At 41.7% G+C, this 23,144-nt stretch overlaps 1 protein-coding gene across 12 annotated transcripts in view; it reads right to left on the bottom strand.

Annotated features, from left to right (window-relative positions):
- Positions 1-23,144, bottom strand: part of ppfia2 (PTPRF interacting protein alpha 2) — a 286,573-nt gene that overhangs the window by 43,478 nt on the left and 219,951 nt on the right. For 9 of the 12 annotated variants that reach the window (XM_076989764.1, XM_076989762.1, XM_076989766.1 and 6 more), the window contains 9 exons: positions 19,161-19,271; positions 11,920-12,141; positions 10,896-11,042; positions 8,540-8,674; positions 6,283-6,366; positions 2,912-3,043; positions 1,771-1,833; positions 1,479-1,570; positions 973-1,111 (listed from right to left, as the gene is read on the bottom strand). In XM_076989764.1, the coding sequence (XP_076845879.1) occupies positions 973-1,111; positions 1,479-1,570; positions 1,771-1,833; positions 2,912-3,043; positions 6,283-6,366; positions 8,540-8,674; positions 10,896-11,042; positions 11,920-12,141; positions 19,161-19,271 (1,125 nt within the window). Of the gene's footprint in view, positions 1-972; positions 1,112-1,478; positions 1,571-1,770; positions 1,834-2,911; positions 3,044-6,282; positions 6,367-8,539; positions 8,675-10,895; positions 11,043-11,919; positions 12,142-19,160; positions 19,272-20,551; positions 21,233-22,421 lie in introns of those variants that run through there. The other 3 variants (XM_076989772.1, XM_076989770.1, XM_076989771.1) reach the window with 3 other exon arrangements.

Below are 23,144 nucleotides of genomic sequence, written 5' to 3'. Positions count from 1 at the left end.
ACCCGGCACTGTACCAACTACTCCCATAGCACTGAACACCCGGCACTGTACCAACTAATCCCATAGCACTGAACACCCGGCACTATATCAACTACTCCCATAGCACTGAACACCCGGCACTGTACCAACTACTCCCATAGCACTGAACACCCGGCACTATACCAACTACTCCCATAGCACTGAAATTGAAATAAAAAGATATAAATATTTATATGATAATTATAATTACGTGAGGCTGCAGTAAGAGGCGAGATTGCAGTGAGAGGTGAGACCTCAGTGACAGGTGAGACAACAATGTGAATTGAGACTGCAGTGAGAGGTGAGACTGTAGTGAGAATGGAGTGAGAATGAAGTGCAGTGAGAGATGAGGATGTAGTGAGAGGTGAGACTGTAGTGAAAGGTGAGACTACAGTGAGAGATGAGGCTACAGTAAGAGGTGAGACTGTAGTGACAGGTGAGACTACAGTGAGAGATGAGGCTACAGTAAGAGGAGACTGTAGTGACAGGTGAGACTACAGTGAGAGATGAGGCTACAGTAAGAGGTGAGACTGTAGTGAAAGGTGAGACTACAGTGAGAGATGAGGCTACAGTAAGAGGTGAGACTGTAGTGACAGGTGAGACTACAGTGAGAGATGAGGCTACAGTAAGAGGTGAGACTGTAGTGAAAGGTGAGACTACAGTAAGAGGTGAGACTGTAGTGACAGGTGAGACTACAGTGAGAGATGAGGCTACAGTAAGAGGTGAGACTGTAGTGAAAGGTGAGACTACAGTGAGAGATGAGGCTACAGTAAGAGGTGAGACTGTAGTGAAAGGTGAGACTACAGTGAGAGATGAGGCTACAGTAAGAGGAGAGACTGTAGTGAAAGGTGAGGGTAAAGTTACAGGCGAGAGGAGAGATGGCAACGAGGTGAGACTGTAGTGAGAAGTGAGACTGCTGAGAGGTGAGAGTGCAGTCAGAGGTGAGACTGAGACCTTCTGTTCTTCCCTGCGGAGTCCCAAGCGGCCTCTTCGGGGTCGGTGCATCACTTTTGCTGAGCGATAGTGATCAGACTGAGACTCAGCGAGAGAACCCAGTGAGTAGCGCAGCTCTGTGGACGCATCCAGGTGAGACCTGTGACATATCCACACACACACAGACACAAGCACGCACGCACACACACACACACGCACGCACGCACGCACACACCCACACACACACACGCCTTCACATAAATGTATCTCTTTGCACATACACACTTATACACAGACGAAGACACAAACCATACACCTGTAGACACAAGTATACTAAAAGCATAAATCAGACCTGTCTCTGTAATAATACTGTTCCATTTAGTGTTTGTTTAAACACACCATTGTTGAGCTTCCCATTACCAGCTGTTGACCTGCTGGTTTTACTGGAGAAACTAAATCAACACAATGAGAAATGGCTTACAGGGCTGCTAAATGGAGATTATGACCCCCCCCTATCATCCACTCACCGTGACAACGTTGGATCTGTAAGTGACCCCACCCTCAGGCGGAACTGATCAAGCTCCACCCGCATCTTCTCCACTTCATCAGCCAGCTGGGTCTACGTGCACCAATCACCCGCAGAACTTCAAATGTACTTGAATTTGATTTCATTTCAATTTGATTCTATTTAATTTCATATCATACAGTTCCATACTTTACATTTTCAAAAGTTTCATTCCATTATTAAATATAAAGGGATATTGTGTTACTGAATCAGGTGAGGATGAAAGACGTTATATGAATCTATTTCTTGGGTACCTTTTCATGAATGGAGTCTTCCAGCTGTTTCCTGTAGTTATCTGAGTCTTGTATTAAAACATTCTGAGGCAAAGAGATCCATAATGATGGTCAGAAAGCCTGCCCACTTAGTTCAATGTTTCAAAAGTGGCTTCATTGTTATTACACTGTATGGTTTATAAGCAGGTATATTTTATCCAAAGCATCATACATAGTGTATCTACTATAAAAGATGCTCAGTTAATAACAAGTTAACAACAAGTCATCTCATCATCTCATAGCGCCTTTCAAGATACCCAAGGTTGCTTTACAATTTTAACACATGTACAACTCTTACACAACCAATCATTAAACACATTAAGGGAAAGGGATGTCATTTTAGTAAGTACAGCAAAAATTATATGTAAAAACTAAATTAAGTTTCACAGTTATTGAGATTTGGGAATAAAACCATAACCATGCCTGAAACTAACAGCCAATCTATTTTCATTGTGTTAACACGTTCTTCATGATGAAGTTTACACCTCCCCACCATCACCATTTATCCTCCACTCCCCCACCAGTCACATGACCCAGTATTCATCTAGGTTAAGTGGAAGCCTGTGAGTCTGTGTCTCCCCCTATCAGGACTGTGATGCCCGCTGTTCGTTTACAGAGGGCCTGGCAGTTATAATTCAGCGCAATACCAGTTTCAAATGACAGTAAAATTGACCAATCATATCTTCCCTCTTAATGGGCGGGCTTAACTGTATGATAATTTCCGCTCGCTGTGGCGACGTTAGCTGTCATTAGTGTATCACCGCTAGCTAGTTTCGATTCATCCCTTTGACGTCCTCATTTACATATTCCGCTTCCGAGAACCACGGAGCTGTGAACCTTATTTTGTTTGGAAACTTATTTTGCTTAACAAGTTATCTAGTACAGATATTATTGTTTATTGCGTTTCTAAAGCTGTACTGTCGTTTATTAAGAGGGGGGGGGGGGGGAGCGGGCCCAGGTTTATGGTCACGGTTCGCTACTGATATATATATATATATATATATATATATATATATATATATATATATATATATATATATATATATACACTATTGTTGGAGTAATGCTGTATTTAAAATGCTGATTCAAGACTAAAATGGTGTGGAGTCGTGTGGAGAAAGACCTTCTCCTCCAGCGCTGCCATCCTCTCCTTCAGATGGAGCTGCAGGCGTTCGTTGGACTCGGTGAGGAGACGGTCCACCGTGTCGGACAGACGTTTGTTGTGTTCCTCATTCATCTTCTCTCTCTGCCGAGCCTGGAAAGAACAATCACACACACATGTACACAGACAATGTGATGATTAAATCGTTAGATTGAGGGAGAATACTTTGGTGTAGTGGTTATATTGTCCTGCAATTGTTACTTTTGCATTGTGTAATTATAGTTGAAAGGTAGAGATCAGTGTTCGTGTAAATGTGGTGTTGTACTATAGTGATGTGGTGTATAGAGGTAATGTAGTGTTGTACCATAGTGATGTGGTGTATAGAGGTAATGTAGTGTTGTACTATAGTGATGTGGTGTATAGAGGTAATGTAGTGGTGTACTATAGTGATGTGGTGTATAGAGGTAATGTAGTGTTGTACTATAGTGAGGTGGTGTATAGAGGTAATGTAGTGTTGTACTATAGTGATGTGGTGTATAGAGGTAATGTAGTGTTGTACTATAGTGATGTGGTGTATAGAGGTAATGTAGTGTTGTACTATAGTGATGTGGTGTATAGAGGTAATGTAGTGTTGTACCATAGTGATGTGGTGTATAGAGGTAATGTAGTGTTGTACTATAGTGATGTGGTGTATAGAGGTAATGTAGTGTTGTACTATAGTGAGGTGGTGTATAGAGGTAATGTAGTGTTGTACCATAGTGATGTGGTGTATAGAGGTAATGTAGTTTTGTACTATAGTGATGTGGTGTATAGAGGTAATGTAGTGTTGTACTATAGTAAGGTGGTGTATAGAGGTAATGTAGTGTTGTACTATAGTGATGTGGTGTATAGAGGTAATGTAGTGGTGTACTATAGTGATGTGGTGTATAGAGGTAATGTAGTGTTGTACTATAGTGATGTGGTGTATAGAGGTAATGTAGTGTTGTACTATAGTGATGTGGTGTATAGAGGTAATGTGGTGTTGTACTATAGTGATGTGGTGTATAGAGGTAATGTAGTGTTGTACTATAGTGATGTGATGTATAGAGGTAATGTAGTGTTGTACTATAGTGATGTGATGTATAGAGGTAATGTAGTGTTGTACTATAGTGATGTGGTGTATAGAAGTAATGTTGTGTTGTACTATAGTGATGTGATGTATAGAGGTAATGTAGTGTTTTACTATAGTGAGGTGGTGTATGAGGGTAATGTAGTGTTGTACTATAGTGATGTGGTGTATAGAGGTAATGTGGTGTTGTACTATAGTGATGTGGTGTATAGAGGTAATGTAGTGTTGTACTATAGTGAGGTGGTGTATAGAGGTAATGTGGTGTTGTACTATAGTGATGTGGTGTATAGAGGTAATGTAGTGTTGTACTATAGTGATGTGGTGTATGAGGGTAATGTAGTGTTGTACTATAGTAAGGTGGTGTATAGAGGTAATGTAGTGTTGTACTATGGTGATGTGGTGTATAGAGGTAATGTAGTGTTGTACTATAGTGAGGTGGTGTATAGAGGTAATGTAGTGTTGTACTATAGTGATGTGGTGTATAGAGGTAATGTAGTGTTGTACTATAGTGAGGTGGTGTATAGAGGTAATGTAGTGTTGTACTATAGTGATGTGGTGTATAAAGGTAATGTAGTGTTGTACTATAGTGATGTGGTGTATAGAGGTAATGTAGTGTTGTACTATAGTGATGTGGTGTATAGAGGTAATGTAGTGGTGTACTATAGTGATGTGGTGTATAGAGGTAATGTAGTGTTGTACTATAGTGATGTGGTGTATAGAGGTAATGTAGTGTTGTACTATAGTGATGTGGTGTATAGAGGTAATGTGGTGTTGTACTATAGTGATGCGGTGTATAGAGGTAATGTAGTGTTGTACTATAGTGATGTGATGTATAGAGGTAATGTAGTGTTGTACTATAGTGATGTGGTGTATAGAAGTAATGTTGTGTTGTACTATAGTGATGTGATGTATAGAGGTAATGTAGTGTTTTACTATAGTGAGGTGGTGTATGAGGGTAATGTAGTGTTGTACTATAGTGATGTGGTGTATAGAGGTAATGTGGTGTTGTACTATAGTGATGTGGTGTATAGAGGTAATGTAGTGTTGTACTATAGTGAGGTGGTGTATAGAGGTAATGTGGTGTTGTACTATAGTGATGTGGTGTATAGAGGTAATGTAGTGTTGTACTATAGTGATGTGGTGTATGAGGGTAATGTAGTGTTGTACTATAGTAAGGTGGTGTATAGAGGTAATGTAGTGTTGTACTATGGTGATGTGGTGTATAGAGGTAATGTAGTGTTGTACTATAGTGAGGTGGTGTATAGAGGTAATGTAGTGTTGTACTATAGTGATGTGGTGTATAGAGGTAATGTAGTGTTGTACTATAGTGATGTGGTGTATAGAGGTAATGTAGTGGTGTACTATAGTGATGTGGTGTATAGAGGTAATGTAGTGTTGTACTATAGTGATGTGGTGTATAGAGGTAATGTAGTGTTGTACTATAGTGATGTGGTGTATAGAGGTAATGTGGTGTTGTACTATAGTGATGCGGTGTATAGAGGTAATGTAGTGTTGTACTATAGTGATGTGATGTATAGAGGTAATGTAGTGTTGTACTATAGTGATGTGGTGTATAGAAGTAATGTTGTGTTGTACTATAGTGATGTGATGTATAGAGGTAATGTAGTGTTTTACTATAGTGAGGTGGTGTATGAGGGTAATGTAGTGTTGTACTATAGTGATGTGGTGTATAGAGGTAATGTGGTGTTGTACTATAGTGATGTGGTGTATAGAGGTAATGTAGTGTTGTACTATAGTGAGGTGGTGTATAGAGGTAATGTGGTGTTGTACTATAGTGATGTGGTGTATAGAGGTAATGTAGTGTTGTACTATAGTGATGTGGTGTATGAGGGTAATGTAGTGTTGTACTATAGTAAGGTGGTGTATAGAGGTAATGTAGTGTTGTACTATGGTGATGTGGTGTATAGAGGTAATGTAGTGTTGTACTATAGTGAGGTGGTGTATAGAGGTAATGTAGTGTTGTACTATAGTGATGTGGTGTATAGAGGTAATGTAGTGTTGTACTATAGTGAGGTGGTGTATAGAGGTAATGTAGTGTTGTACTATAGTGATGTGGTGTATAAAGGTAATGTAGTGTTGTACTATAGTGATGTGGTGTATAGAGGTAATGTAGTGTTGTACTATAGTGATGTGGTGTATAGAGGTAATGTAGTGTTGTACTATAGTGATGTGGTGTATAGCATTATACTATTGTTGGAGTAATGCAGTTGTATGCTGTAGTCATGGACTACAGTAATAATAGTAAAAGATTAATGCAATGGACCCTCAGAAGTTCTTGATTCTTCTCCTCCAACTGTCCTTCCAAATGCCGCATACGCTCCTCGATGCTGCCATGCCTTTCCTCTGCCTGCAGCACACACACACACACACACACGTACACACACACACACACACACACACACACACACACACACACACACACACGCACACACACACACGCACACACACACACAGATGCAAATCAATATAGATATAAACAGTAATTATTACAGTGAAGAATATCCTTCCTATTTCTCCATAAGAGTAGAAAGCTTTATTTCTAAACTAAGACTGGGGTACCTGCCTGACACCTCACCCCCCGTCTCCTGACTCTGAAGAGCCCATATCAAGGCTGAGCAATACAGTCCTGCATTCTGGAAATTTACATCTGTCTTTGCTAAGCGCTAAACACTATAAAGCAATAAAAATATACAATATATACATTTTTTCAGAATAAATGTAATGCAAAACGGCTTCCTTCAGTACTGCTTCTCTGTCTGTTGTGCAGAGCATGTGGAGAAAGTTACAGCAGCAAGTCAAGCCGAAGAAACACAGGAACCCCAGCCCAAAAGGAAAGTAATCTCTACATTAAAGATATACTGTGCAAAATCTTGCAGATCTTAGGTTAAAAAATGTTAAAATGCCTGTCTCAGCCTTCCAGTGGGCAGTTGTATCTTTTTCCCTCACACCTGGGCCTGGTAGAGGCGGTCTGGGAGTGTGAGGGTGCAGTGTATGCTACTTTGATAAATTGAATGAAGTATCCTGTAAAAACCAAAATGTTACCGTTATGATAAGTCAGACACTAAATTCAAATGAGATGCATCTAGGTTTGACAGGACCTTTAAAAGGCCAATATGTTGGCCCACTGCACAAAAACAGGCTTCCTTTGAGCACTCCATTAAGCGACACCATTCACTCTGGGTTGTGTTGGGTTATTAAGTGTCCAATACCCCAAGTTTACGCAGTATATCTTTAAGCTGGCCAGGGAGCCCGTGAGAAAGAGAAGGACCCAGAGGAACCGGTGCAGTCACAGTAGCATGGCTCCAGCACACTGTGAGGGGAGAGGGAGGAGACTACCTTCCTAAGACTGCAGTTCATGTCCTCGAGATTAGCTTCCATATCACTCTATGAGGCCAAAATAGACAAAATATGCATGAAGGTTCAAACAAAACTTTATGTAACACTTTAACTTAAGATGATTCTTAAGAGCAAATTTATGAATGCAAAGGTAGAGAAGAGGAAGCTACATTGTGCTAAGTGGTTGTAAAAAATAGGCAATAATAGATGTTTATACAGGATTCACAAACACATAATGTATGTATTATGAATTCTTTATTAAATTATGCAGAAGCCTTAAACTAAAGTGTTTTCAAATTTGTTTTCCGTCTATTTACTGACTTCTTAGCAATTCTAATTACTTTTGTATTTTTAACATTTGGCAGTCTGAACCAGAGCAACTTACATTTTTTTATATTATAATAGTACATGTGCATCCTGAGAATTAAACCCATGACCTGGGTGTTGCTAGCACTACCAACATCTTAGCCGTGAGTACCAACCAGAGTTGTTTTGTGGCATTCCTCACCTAAAATATCCTAGCATGGGTATCCAGTTCTTAGAGCTCAACCCAGTGTGCGGGTTCTCTGTGAAGTGTTAGGTCACAGTGAGTGAGTGTTGTGCGGGTTCTCGGTGAAGTGTTAGGTCACAGTGAGTGAGCGGTGTGCGGGTTCTCGGTGAAGTGTTAGGTCACAGTGAGTGAGTGTTGTGCGGGTTCTCTGTGAAGTGTTAGGTCACAGTGAGTGAGCGGTGTGCGGGTTCTCTGTGAAGTGTTAGGTCACAGTGGGTGAGCGGTGTGCGGGTTCTCTGTGAAGTGTTAGGTCACAGTGAGTGAGTGTTGTGCGGGTTCTCTGTGAAGTGTTAGGTCACAGTGGGTGAGTGTTGTGCGGGTTCTCTGTGAAGTGTTAGGTCACAGTGGGTGAGCGGTGTGCGGGTTCTCTGTGAAGTGTTAGGTCACAGTGAGTGAGCGGTGTGCGGGTTCTCTGTGAAGTGTTAGGTCACAGTGAGTGAGTGTTGTGCGGGTTCTCTGTGAAGTGTTAGGTCACAGTGGGTGAGCGGTGTGCGGGTTCTCTGTGAAGTGTTAGGTCACAGTGAGTGAGCGGTGTGCGGGTTCTCTGTGAAGTGTTAGGTCACAGTGAGTGAGCGGTGTGCGGGTTCTCTGTGAAGTGTTAGGTCACAGTGGGTGAGCGGTGTGCGGGTAGCACCTTGGTGAGGGCTGCTATCCTCTGAGCTAGTTCAGCCTCCACCTCAGGAAGCGTCTCTGCTTTCCTCATGGTCTGCTGAAGCTTCTGCTCTGCCAGCTCCAACCTCTCCTGCAACTGCCGGTTCTTCTCTTCCATCTGGGAGCAGAAAACACACACACACACACACACACACACACACACACACACACACACACACACACACACACACACACACACACACACACACACACTAAAATATTCTGGGTGGCTGGTTTACCTTATGAGGCCTTTCATAGCTTTAGCCATATTAGTGTTGAACATAACATTTTAATTTGGGTGACTATGCACTTCACATAAAAATTTGCAATATAAATGCTGTAATGTGATTTTTTACATTGTAAATGACAAGTATACAAACAAAATGTACTTACTAATTAGGTGCAACATAATTAGACACTTCTTAAAAATGCATGATATTGTACAAGTACATGTATAATGAGTGAAATGGTAGCTGTCACGATACAGGTGCCACAGTCTTCCTGAGGTACTGATTGGCTTTGCCTGACCCCAATGGGCTTCAGTACTGCCAATAAACCCGCCCTGCTCTAATGAAGCTCCTTTGTATCACTCCAATCTCCAACTGAGCTTCAGTGGGAGTCTTCCTCATCCTGAAGTCCTATTTTTATCCTAGAATGTTTATGACAATTGTGTTCATTCTCTGCACCTTTTAGTATGATCAAACTGTGATTTGTTCATTTAAGCTCTCATTCTCATCCTCAGTTATTTGGTTATTTGTTTGTTTATTTTGTGGAGTCAAGTCTGTCAATTACATTCATTAGGCCTGGAAAACAATTTAATAATTACTATCAGTCATTAACAAACTAGCAGGTTCAAGGAGCGACAAGTGAGACTAGCGAAGCATAAACAAGTATTATTGAGCTGATCTGAGAACTGCTCTACGTTCCGCTCTCCCTCAGCTAATATGGCAGATTGATCGGATTCTCTATAGACCACATGATGAATGACCTGTTTTGTGAGGACTCCTGGTATTGTTCCACTCTATATTTAAAATAAATATTTATATTTTATTGTTCCACTCTATATTTAAAATAAATATTTATATTTTATTGTTCCACTCTATATTTAAAATAAATATTTATATTTTATTGTTCCACTCTATATTTAAAATAAATATTTATATTTTATTGTTCCACTCTAGATTTATATTTTTTAACTAGATAAAAAAATCTAAATAAAAAGATTTTTAAAAATGTAATTGATTCAGTGACGCAAAAACAACTTTTCAGACACACTTTAAAACTCTTTCATAAGTTCAATAAGTGAGAAATAGTTTAAAAGCAAGCTTATATTGATGGGAAAAATGCATAAAAGCACATGTCACACATACCTTGTCCTAATACAGTTAGCTCATCCTAAGATAAGTGGTCATTAAGGAATGCCATTTGAGTGCTGGGCTGGTGCTCAGAGTGTCCAGGATCTGACTGGCCTTCGCTTACGCTCTCGTAAAACACTGATGTGACCATGGTTCACGGATCCTCAGATTTAGCCCAGAATAATGTTGATCTAAATTCTAGGATACTTTTATTTCTGATATGGACTCAGTTTCCTTTTGCTCACTGATGTCTGTGAGTGACCTGAGCGTGGAACATTAAATGAGCTGATGTGAACTAACAGTATGAGACCGAGGAAATAAGGCTGAGGTGAGGGTCACGGCACCATGTTCCAAATGACTTCCATCTACATTAATCATTTAGGGACTTCAGGAAGTTCAGGAAGTTCTCCCATCATGAGAGCCTGTTTCTGGACTTAAGGAACTATGATGAAACAGTTTTGGTTATACAACAGAAAGGACAATTTATTATTTATAAAAATATATAAAATACAGATGGTGGTCCAAAATGACCTCTTGGACTGTACAAACTGACAGGGACAAATGGATGTCAGTGGTTTTAAGGTCATTAAAACTTCTTATCAGTTACAGAAAAGAGGGACACGTACAGCAATCTAATCGTATTATAGTACTTCACTTCATTGTTATTCTTCTATTATTCTTCTTCTTCTATTCGTCTATTTTTCTGATTCTATTATTTCCATTATTCTTATTTTGCCAGATTTGATGACTACCAAATATACTGCAGCTTTAAGAGATAAAATTCAACACAATTTGAACAGTTGAACATTTTGAACAGTAAAAATTATCATTTTTAGTGGTATTAATATTATTTTTATTCTAAAACAAAAACAGTTATACTGTATTCTGTAGAGTTCTTTGAAGGACGTGATCTTGTGTTCTCTTTAGAAGGGATAGATGTACATATACACAGACCCGTAATGGATACGTTTCTAGCGGACTGACCTGTCTGAGAAAAGCTTCCTTGTTGGCCAGTTCGTTCTCCAGTTTATCGCTGATGTCATGGAGAGAGGTGGACTCCCGCTGGACACTGAGGTAACGCTTCTCTAGAGTCACAATCCTCTCCTCCATGTCCTCTTTCTGACACATGGCCTACACACACCCAGAACACACACAAGCAAACACACAAATTATGATGTTGCTCAGCATCACCATTGCAGCACATGCGTTCTCAAGTGCCCTATATAAATATTGCCTTTATTGTCAGATATCTATCTTGGATTTGAGTACACACAGTAAATGACAGTGTGTTACAGTGTTGCATGATTAGACAAAGACGATAATTGCAGCTTTAATGCAATACTTAAAAACATTAGTGTTATTCTCTCATTATCAAGTGTGAATGCTAAAGCTAACTTGGTGGAACAGTAAACACAACCAAGGTGCAGCAAGCTGGACGTTTATCGGTTGTTTATGTGGCAAAGTTGTTTTCCATGCAAATCATTTTGTTCTGCCATGACTTAAATAAGGGAAGCATGACTGTCAACTGAGAAGCAAACGTGCAATACGTGCTCCATCTCACAGGCTTCACAACACCATCACACCCCTGTCTAAACAAACCTCTCAAGGTTCTCACAATACCATAAACCCACACCTGTCCAAAGCAACTTCACACTGGTCTCACACCACCACACCTCCAAACCAACACAACACAGGTATCAAAATACCACCACCCCACTCTGTTCAAACCAGCATCTCACAAGTCTTAATACCAGCATACACCCGTCCAAGTCGATACCTGACTGGTTTCACAAGATCATCAACCCATACCTGTTCAAATTGATATGGCACAGGTCTCACAACACAGCAGACCTGTCCAAACCTACAACTCATACGTTTTAACTGTATTCTTGTCACTTGAACAAGAGAGAAGAGACAAAGATGGACTGAAAGACAGACAGAGATAGAGAGAAGACAGAGAGAGTGAGAGAAAGAGACAGATGTAGAGGAGAGCACCTCCCTCTCACACCTCTTTGATGTCTCTCTGGTATCTGTTGTTCATCTCCTCACTCTTGATGAGGTCTTTGCGGGCGGTCTCCAGCTCCTGCTCCACCTCTGATACACGGGTGGAGAGTGAGGACATGCGCTCCTTCATCTGCGTGAGCTCATAGTTCTGCTTCTCCAGAAGCTCCTGCAGTTCCACCACCTGACTGGCCTCATCCCCAGACTCCATTGAGCCATTAGACAGTCGCTGCAGGGCAAACACAGACACACATGCACGCGCACACAAACACACATATGCACACATAGAGATACACACACAGACACAGTTGCTGCAAAAAGCATTCAAGTAGTTAGCTATTTATTCATTATTCTGAGATAATTTATCTGTTTATTTATTCATTTATTCATATATTCATGCAATTGTTAATTTATTAGCTTAACCATCTATCATTTAATTCATTTATGCATTCGTATATTCATTTATGCAGTTCTAATCATAATACATTTTCAGTCAGATTCAGCATGGTTTGCATAGTTGGTGCTGTAATGTCTATCAGAGCTTAGTGGTTCTAGCTGCAGGGTGAGAAGTGAAGATCTTCCTCATGCTAGCGCACTGCAAACTGCTGCACATGAACATGCTACTAAAATTAGCGCATCTCTCTGGTGTAATTCACGGCAGAGGGACAGACAGCCAAGAGAAGCTCCCCACACCACAGAGCCAAGTCTCCCGCTCACATCCGCTGGTCTGGCTCCTCAGTTCCTTTCCTGAACATTGTAAGGGTAACTGAACATTACAACGTTGGTGTTCGTTGGGGTTGGATGTGGTGTTGAACTATAGGGAGTTTTTCCTCGCCACTGTCTCCTTTGTCTTGCTCATTAGGGATCTGGACACCATACGATTGTAAAGCTGCTTTGTGACAACGTGTGTTGTGAAAAGCGCTATATAAATAAATTTGACTTTGACATTGTTGAAGACATCAGTCTGTGTTAACAGACATTGGCTACGTTGTGCACCCTGTTGTCTTTACCTGCCACACCTACTGTTGTATAAAAACTGTCCCTATTTGAATATTAAGGCACAGGACCAATAAGCGGAACAATAAGCTGTGAAATATGTCATGTGAGGTGTTAAAGAGCTGTGGGTACGTCTCCCCCTCCACTGACTCATTCACTCACTTGCTTCATTTTGAGTGTGATAGGCACATGCTCATTTGCAGCCAGCCAAGTGCACCACACTAATTAGGTCTTTCTCTCCTTCTTCTTTCTTCTCCTTCTATTCTCCTCTCCAGTTTCTCCTCTCCCTTTCTCACACTGTTCCTCACTATACTCTCTCCACTTCTCCATCCCTCATTTACGTTTCTCTGCCCAACCCTTACTATCTTCAATCAGGTTTTCTACTTTTCTTTAACTCCTCCTTACTTTCCTTATTTCTTTTATTATCTTCCTTCGTTCTCTAACTTCCTTTAGTTATATATATATATATATATATATATATATATATATATATATATATATATATATATATATATATATATATATATAGTTTTGATCCAGAAAGACCCCCCAGAAAGGGGCAGTTACATTCCAGACAGACTAACCTGAGCCATGATTCAATGCCCCGCACAAGGATCCTAGAATGCTTGAGGCTGTTTACCATCAGCTGGACACTAAGAGCGTTCATCAAGATGTCCAGGGGGCTGTGGATGATGACCCTGTAGTCCAACTTCAGAGCATGGGTCATCACCAAGTGTAAGATCTACCAATGAGACGCCATGTTGTTGTCATGGTGACCGGTGTCGGCCAGAGGAGGATGGGTTCCCCCCCTGAATCTTGGTTCCTCTCAAGGTTTCTTCCTCATGCAAAAAACTAGGGAGTTTTTCCTTGCCACTGTCGCCTTTGGCTTGCTCACTGGGGGCTAGGACTCGGCACTTGTAAAGCTTTGTGACGACAACAACTGTTGTAAAAAGCACTATATAAATAAAATTTGATTGATTGATTGATGTTCCCACTGCTGTTCTGAACCTGGACTGAATACCCTCAGAGAAATCATCACCAAGAATGGCTAAACATAGCAGCTACGAGCAGCTGCAACACGAGAACGAGACATTAACTATCTAATTTATCCCACCATGATATACAGAAATGACACTGGAATGTCATTCTAACTTGATGAGTATGATTTGGTCACAAGAACTTAGTTTAAGTTTTTAAGTTGCCAACATTGCCAATTGTGATTTTCACCCCAATTGGAATTAGTCCTCTGCATTAACCCATCTAGTGATCACTAGGGGGCTGAGGTGCACAGTGCCCAGAACACCTGTATCGCATTGTCCTGCCCCCCCCCCCCCCCCCCCCCTCGTCAATTATTTTCGTTGTCCTTTTGTTTTAGTGTTTTTCCTTTCACCGCCTAGATCCAGCCTCGTGTATTAAATGTATCACCTGTGCCTCGTTTCCTCATTTGATCTTCCTATTTAAATTCTTGGACACCGTCTTTGCTGGTCGTTGTTTTGTTCTTTGCGTGATTTAAGGTTGTCTTAGAATTCCCAGACCTCGTCCTTAGCTGCTAATCGTGATCTTAGTTGTTTTGGTGTCCTTGTTTAAGATGTTTTCTGTCGTCTAGCTATGTAAGTTGTTCTGTTATTGTTGTCGGATGTGGGTTTAAATGTACAGCGTGTTTGTGTGTCTGGTTGGTTTACTGTGTGGTTAGGCATGCGTTGCGAGGCTTAGGTTATTGCACAGATTGTCTTCTTGTGTTTTAGTTATACTCAGTTCTATCCCAGTGAGTATCAGTTTCCTTTGTTTTCCCTATCTCTTCTTTGTTAAGCTATATTGTGTGTTCATTGTTAGTTTCTAGTCTGCTCTTTCAGTATACATTTCTTTCTTATCATTAAGATCTTTTGAACTGTGTAACTGCTCTGCATGTTAAGATGCTTTGCATATATACGTCTTGTTGTCGTGCTCCAAGTTTGTCCGTTGGGTGTGTATCTCTGTGTTCTAACTCTAATAATGTTGAATCTCATGTAAATGAAGCCCCTGACTCTTTGCAATTGTGTCCGCCTCCAGTTACGATAGAATCTGTAACGTTACAGCACCTAGGGAGAGGTTGGGGCTAAGTGCCTTGCACAAGAGCTCTTCAGTCATGGCCTAGGGCCTGGGAATCAAACCCATGACCCTCCAGTCACAAGATCAGTTCCCTAACAGAGCATGACTGGCCAAAAAAATGGGGATTGAACAATAATTGAAAAGCATATGGGAGAAAAAGGCAGCGTCACACAACAATACCCAATGTTCCCTGAATCTGAGAGCAGACGGCCAGTAACAATCATGCTAGCAGACTTCAAAAAAGGCTCTCAAGGGGACCATACTACCAGAAGGGAACATAACAGATGTTAAGGGCAGCTACAAATACCTTGTAATCCCACAGGCAACTGGGAATCATGAAGACACCACAATAAAGCAGCTACAGCTACTACCTACAATGAGTCAGCTGAATGTAATGTAAGCTGTGAAAAACAAGATTTGGGCTATCAACACCTACACTCTACGTGTCATCAGATACCCTGCTGGCATAATAAACTGGCCAAAGGAGGAGACAGAAGCCACTGACATCAAGACAAGGAAATTCCTCTTAATGCAGAGGTGTTCATTAAAAAGAAATACAAGGCAGGAGGTGGGTGTGGATTAGTGAACAGCAGAGCCACCACCCAGGATGAAACTCCTGGTTCCAAACATGTCAGCAGAAGCCTGAGGACGAGAATGAGGAGGAGCAGGAACCACTAGAGGAACCACTGGGAGGGGTTGATATGGGACAATCCTACCAATGGCTGGAAAAGACTGAATTGAAAGACATGCAGACTGTGCAAGAATGTCCCTGAGAATATCTAGCACATAATAGCAGGATGTAAGACGTTAGCAGGCATACATAGAACACCATAACCAAGTGGCTGGCATAGAATACAGAAACATCTGTGCTGAATATGGGCTGGAAGTTCCAAGGTCAAAGCAGGATAAACCCCCGGAGGTCGTGGAGAAGTCCGGTGGGACTTCCAGATACAGACTGACAAAGTGGTATAGGCTAACTAACCAGACACAGTAGTGATTGACCAACAACAGGAGATGACCATAGTGATTTAATGTGGCAATCTCCAGTAATAGCAACATCAGGAACAAGGAATCCAAAAAGCTTGAGAGACATGAAGGGCTGAGAGAAAAGCTAGAGAAAGAGGCTGAAACTCCCAAACTGATCCTCCAGCAGATTCTAGAAAGAAGATCTGAGATCTGTCCAGACGTGTGCAGTCCTGAGAACAACTAAGATACTACGCAGGACCCTCCAGCCCCCCAGGACTCTAGTAGAGGACCTAAGTATGAAGCAAAAAAGGTTTGAGAGAATAAGTCGGGAATTTTATGAGATGCAGTTTCTTCCACTCATGATCTAGTATCCATTGTCCTTTCACCTCTAATTTAATCTATAAATCCACTCGTTTTGAATGAGCATGGTCCTAGACACCTGAATGTGAAGTGTTGTTCATCTGAGCTGGAGTCAGTAGTATAGTGAAGAAAATATTTCCAGCCGGCTGTGTCCAAGCTGAAGGTGTGTTCACGTCTGTGGTGTGGTGGCTCACAAACCTGTTTCTCCACGTGTATTTCAGAATGATGAGCTCACAGAACTTTGGCATGTGTGAAATTCTGACAGCACAGCATCACAGTTATGACTATGGCCAGACATGTGAACAAGTCACTAAGTTGCAAATAACAAGTCTCAAGTCTTCACAATCTAGTCTCGAGTCAAGTCCCAAGTCAATACAAGCGAGTCTCGAGTCAAGTCCCAAGTCAATACAATCAAGTTTCGAGTCAAGTCGCAAGTCTTAAACTTCAAGTCCTAGTCAAGTCACCAGATGTAATTTCAATATTTAACACAATTGATGCAGTTGATTAGTGATATATTAAGTTAGTCAGACTAACTAACGTTAGGCGTTTGAGGTGTTTCGGTTTGCTTCAGTGAGATGTTGCAATTGTCATCGTCACCCCCCCCCCCCCCCCCCCCCCGTGACTTTCGTTCGTTCGTCCCCCCATCCGTCCGTCCGTCAGCCCCCCCACCCCCCCCCACCCCCCACACCACCCACCCCCCACCCCCCACCCCTGCTTTCGAATTATCGGTGCGGACCGCTCACACAAGTCAAGTTGCTCATGTGGACCCTTGTAAAAGTTAATTTTCGACCCCTGAGTTATCACATCCCAGCAAGCTGGCTAACCGTTAATTCATTATGTTAAATATACAGTCTTACTTTTGTTTGTGCAGCCTCAAATGTCGAACAAAGTTTGAAGTGGCTGCATCTCCATCTCTTATCCTGACTCCACATGTCTTGCATGTCACAGTTCTTTTATTCACAACAGCATAATCTTTATAATTTAACAGGATCATTTTTGGGAGCATGTTGCTTGTCCTCTCCGCACAAATTCAACGCTGCTGCCCCTCTCCCCCTCTCCCCCCGATCGGTTACGGATAAACTGAGCTGAGCAGTTCACATTTTACAGCACCATTTAATACAAAATTATCCAGTTATGTGATTCTATATTACTTATTTATTATGTTAAAATAAGGATTTCAAGTCTTTTCAAGTCTTAAAGCTCAAGTCTGATTCCAAGTCCAAGTCAGTAAAGGTAAAGTCTAAGTCAAGTCGCAAGTCTTCAGTGATGTTGTTGAGTCAAGTCACAAGTCATCAGTTTAGTGACTCGAGTCGGACTCGAGTCCAAGTCATGTGACTCGAGTCCACACGTCTGTGCTATTAATACAACTCTCTTTCTAAAAAGAAGCTCCATTGTCCCTGAATCTACTGTCACATGACCGTTGCTCTTACCTTTGGGGTGAGTTGGACTAAGAACATAGTTTGAAAAGCCTGCCAGACTCTATTGTGAGTCTGAACATGTGTTTGGTCTAAACATGTGTTTGGTCTAAACACGTGTATGGTCAGAACACGTGTATGGTCTGAACACGTGTTTGGTCTAAACACGTGTTTGGTCTAAACACGTGTATGGTCAGAACACGTGTACGTTCTGAACACGTGTACGTTCTGAACACGTGTACGGTCTGAACACGTGTATTATCTGAACACGTGTATTATCTGAATACGTGTATGGTCAGAACACGTGTACGTTCTGAACACGTGTATGGTCTGAACACGTGTACGATCTGAAAACGTGTATGATCTGAAAACGTGTACGTTCTGAACATGTTTATGGTCTGAACACGTGTATGGTCTGAACACGTGTACGTTCTGAACACGTGTATGGTCTGAACACGTGTACGTTCTGAACACGTGTATGGTCTGAACACGTGTATGGTCTGAACACGTGTACGTTCTGAACACGTGTATGGTCTGAACACATGTATGATCTGAACACGTGTACGTTCTGAACACGTGTATGGTCTGAACACGTGTATGGTCTGAACACGTGTACGTTCTGAACACGTGTATGGTCTGAACACGTGTATGATCTGAACACGTGTACGTTCTGAACACGTGTATGGTCTGAACACGTGTATGGTCTGAACACGTGTACGTTCTGAACACGTGTACGTTCTGAACACGTGTACGGTCTGAACACGTGTATGATCTGAACACGTGTACGTTCTGAACACATGTATGGTCTGAACACGTGTATGGTCTGAACACATGTATGGTCTGAACACGTGTATGGTCTGAACACGTGTATGGTCTGAACACATGTACGTTCTGAACACGTGTACGTTCTGAACACATGTACGGTCTGAACACGTGTATGATCTGAACACGTGTACGTTCTGAACACATGTATGGTCTGAACACGTGTATGATCTGAACACGTGTATGGTCTGAACACATGTACGTTCTGAACACGTGTATGGTCTGAACACGTGTATGGTCTGAACACGTGTACGTTCTGAACACGTGTATGGTCTGAACACGTGTATGATCTGAACACGTGTATGGTCTGAACACATGTACGTTCTGAACACGTGTGTTCTGAACACATGTATGGTCTGAACACGTGTATGGTCTGAACACGTGTATGGTCTCTAGGATGTTCTGCTCCATTCGTTTATTTTGAGTTCTTTTTCTGAACATTTAATGTCATGCATCAGTATCAGAAAATTGGTGTCCATAGTAAGTAATTAGTAATTAGTGTCCATTGAAAGCTTGACTGTTGTTGAAGAACACTGGTGCTCAGTGGTGTTGGAGAATGGTTGGTGTTTGTTGGTGGGGTTTAGAAGGCGGCAGTGTGCACCTTGCCATGGATCTTCTGTGTAGCATCAGTGCCCTCCAGCAGGTCGTCTGCACCCTCTCCAGATGCCACCTTCCTCTGAATGTGAGCATTCTGCTCCCGTAAGGCAACAATCTGTCCAGAGAGATGAGAGATTGAGAAATGAAAGGAAAGTACAGGGTATAAGAGAAGGGGAATTAGAGAGGGATGTAAGAGAGAGAGAAAAGAGGTAAAATTGAGATGAAGAGACAAAAGAAAAGAGAAGGAATGAGCTAGAAAACAAGACTAAGTGCCTTGATCTGTTGTGCTCAAGGTTTAGCCCCTCAGTTCATTACTCACTAATCCTCACCAGCACTCATTCTTCCTCTCAATCCTTGAGATACAGCAATACATAATGGCTTCTTCTTGTTCCACACTCTGGATTATAATCTAAGCACAATTGTGCTTTCTTTGCTGCTGCTCCCAGATTGTGGAACATACAGCACTTCTGTAAAACCTACTGAAACTATTGAAGCTTTTAAAGTTCTTTTAAAGTTTGAAGTTCTTTTATTCCATGGCTTATGAGCAGTTTTAGTAGAATTGAAAAAACAAAAAAGTAGAATTGATATAAACAAAGACAAAACACTTAGGGTAAATTTCACTAGACAAACAGCATCTGACAAAGGACCTAAAGCAAACTGATGTGCCAGTTATGAGCACAGCAATCCCAAGGCAACCAGCATGTGCGTGCCCACAAAACATGTGTATACTGGGAGGGGTTCCCCGCTCTGGGACATATGCTGAGGGGTGTAACTTACACACGTTGGGGACACATTGCTGTTACCGATGACATCTGAGAAATTACTGTAATTATGCAGTATAGCAAAGTCTCCATCACCTTCACAATGGTGGTACCTGCCCAGCACACACTCTACGTACAAGTACAGTTTGTAGTTGACACTGACATGCTATTATCCTGCATTTCTGGAACAACAAAGTTGGCCACTATCATCACAGGAAGGACAGATTACCCTGGTCTTTGGGGCTTGATTCAAGTCATTCTCCTCAAAGGGCATTTCCCTCGGCATGATGTCAGACAGGAGTCGTATTAAAACTGACCTACAGAGGCTGAGAAGCTCCAGCCTCCAGTCATTTATTGAGTTCCTTAGGAAGAACAGCAGGACAGAAGGAAAGAGCAGCTCCATAAATCAGTGAGAGTATGTGACAGAATATCTGACAGAGTATGTGATGGAGTATGGGGCAGGGTATGGGATGAAACTAATGAACTAATGAAATGTGAAAAGCTATAAAAACCACTTTAAAAGAGGAAAACAATTTTAATTTATATTAATTTATGATGATCTGTGATTATGCAGAAACAGAAATCAGCCAGTTTGCAATAATCTCATAACTGAATGTTACACATATGACATTACACATTTCTTGAAGGTAGGAATCCATCCAGCTACTTCAGGGGTTCATCCAAGTATGAACCAATAGCAGGGCTCCTCTTGCCAGCATTGTTTCATAACTAGCATGAGACAATAACACAACTTTTCATTCCATTATTGTATAAAAAATAATAGCTTAAACAAAGACTTAATGTCTTGAGACAAACTTCATTATGCTTCATAAAGCTTCATCAGGTTGCTGATGGTTGCTTCATGTTTTTTACAACCTTAAAAAACGTTTGTTAGATCAAATCTAAAGGCTCAATAATTAAGATTTTTTATGGTCCAGATCTAAACTTGAAAACAAAGCCAAACAAATAGGACTGATGACAGGTTAATCACTGAAGAATGAGATTGAGATATGGAAGTCTCAATTTTAACATCTGGTCAGAATTTCACATCAGTGCACCTGTGTGCCAGAATGCAAATTTAGCTCTTTGAAGAATACTTTCAGAAATATACGCTTTCAGTGGTTCTAAAATATAATAAACTGCTAGAACTGACCAAAAGACCCTGGTACAAGCACCAGAGCACATACAGGACTCCTAAATTAATTAGCATATTCTTACTTATCATAGGATTATGTATAACACCTACCCGTTCTCATCATAGGGTTATGGGTCACACCTACCCGTTCTCATCATAGGGTTATGGGTCACACCTACCCGTTCTCATCATAGGGTTATGGGTCACACCTATCAGTTCTCATCATAGGGTTATGGGTCACACCTATCAGTTCTCATCATAGGGTTATGGGTCACACCTATCAGTTCTCATCATAGGGTTATGGGTCACACCTATCAGTTCTCATCATAGGGTTATGGGTCACACCTATCAGTTCTCATCATAGGGTTATGGGTCACACCTACCCGTTCTCATCATAGGGTTATGGGTCACACCTATCAGTTCTCATCATAGGGTTATGGGTCACACCTATCAGTTCTCATCATAGGGTTATGGGTCACACCTATCAGTTCTCATCATAGGGTTATGGGTCACACCTATCAGTTCTCATCATAGGGTTATGGGTCACACCTATCAGTTCTCATCATAGGGTTATGGGTCACACCTACCCGTTCTCATCATAGGGTTATGGGTCACACCTATCAGTTCTCATCATAGGGTTATGGGTCACACCTATCAGTTCTCATCATAGGGTTATGGGTCACACCTATCAGTTCTCATCATAAGGTTATGGGTCACACCTATCAGTTCTCATCATAGGGTTATGGGTCACACCTACCCGTTCTCATCATAGGGTTATGGGTCACACCTATCAGTTCTCATCATAGGGTTATGGGTCACACCTATCAGTTCTCATCATAGGGTTATGGGTCACACCTATCAGTTCTCATCATAGGGTTATGGGTCACACCTACCCGTTCTCATCATAGGGTTATGGGTCACACCTATCAGTTCTCATCATAGGGTTATGGGTCACACCTATCAGTTCTCATCATAGGGTTATAGGTCACACCTATCAGTTCTCATCATAGGGTTATGGGTCACACCTACCCGTTCTCATCATAGGGTTATGGGTCACACCTACCAGTTCTCATCATAGGGTTATGGGTCACACCTATCAGTTCTCATCATAGGGTTATGGGTCACACCTACCCGTTCTCATCATAGGGTTATGGGTCACACCTACCCGTTCTCATCATAGGGTTATGGGTCACACCTACCCGTTCTCATCATAGGGTTATGGGTCACACCTACCCGTTCTCATCATAGGGTTATGGGTCACACCTACCCGTTCTCATCATAGGGTTATGGGTCACACCTACCCGTTCTCATCATAGGGTTATGGGTCACACCTACCCGTTCTCATCATAGGGTTATGGGTCACACCTACCCGTTCTTCTTCTCCACTCCACCACTTCACTAAAGGTTCATATCTTCTGGTCATCAAGGTCATAAAGGGGCAAGATGGTCATTCAGCGGCAGAGTGAAGAAATCCGACATCGCTGAGCACCAATAAAAGTTCTCAGCGTGTTTTTCTGCAGGGATCTTCCATGATTCCAGAGGACACATTGCCCACCTCCACTGTCTACATACACTGCCCACACGGCTGAAATGATACTAGAAGCTGATGGAGAGAATATGTTAGCCCTATGTCCAGACAATCAAGAACCCTTCAAGAGCCACACCAGCGGTCTCTACCCTCAGTCCGTTTGGGCAGAAGTAGCTCGTTTCAGTGTTTCAGATTCGAAACCCCTCAGTCACCAGCAGCAATGTTACAATGTTCTTTTTTTTGCAAAGAATCACAGAACCACAGAATTGTATTGAGATGGACTCATGGATCCTCCCCCATGTGGTGCGTAGCCAATCAGAGCTCTCCTCAATTCCACTGTGAAGCTGTGGTAACTGCTAATGAGAACAGGACTATGCAGTGAGAACAGGACTATGCAGTGAGTACAGGACTATGCAGTGAGAACAGGACTATGCAGTGAGAACAGGACTATGCAGTGAGTACAGGACTATGCAGTGAGTACAGGACTATGCAGTGAGAACAGGACTATGCAGTGAGAACAGGACTATGCAGGGCTCAATGGCAGTGGAATTTTCATGAATAGAC

Source organism: Brachyhypopomus gauderio, unplaced genomic scaffold, assembly GCF_052324685.1.
Source record: "Brachyhypopomus gauderio isolate BG-103 unplaced genomic scaffold, BGAUD_0.2 sc70, whole genome shotgun sequence".
NCBI classification, from domain to species: domain Eukaryota; kingdom Metazoa; phylum Chordata; class Actinopteri; order Gymnotiformes; family Hypopomidae; genus Brachyhypopomus; species Brachyhypopomus gauderio.
Note: the sequence above shows the minus strand (reverse complement) of the source record. Positions and strands in the feature narration are given on the sequence as shown.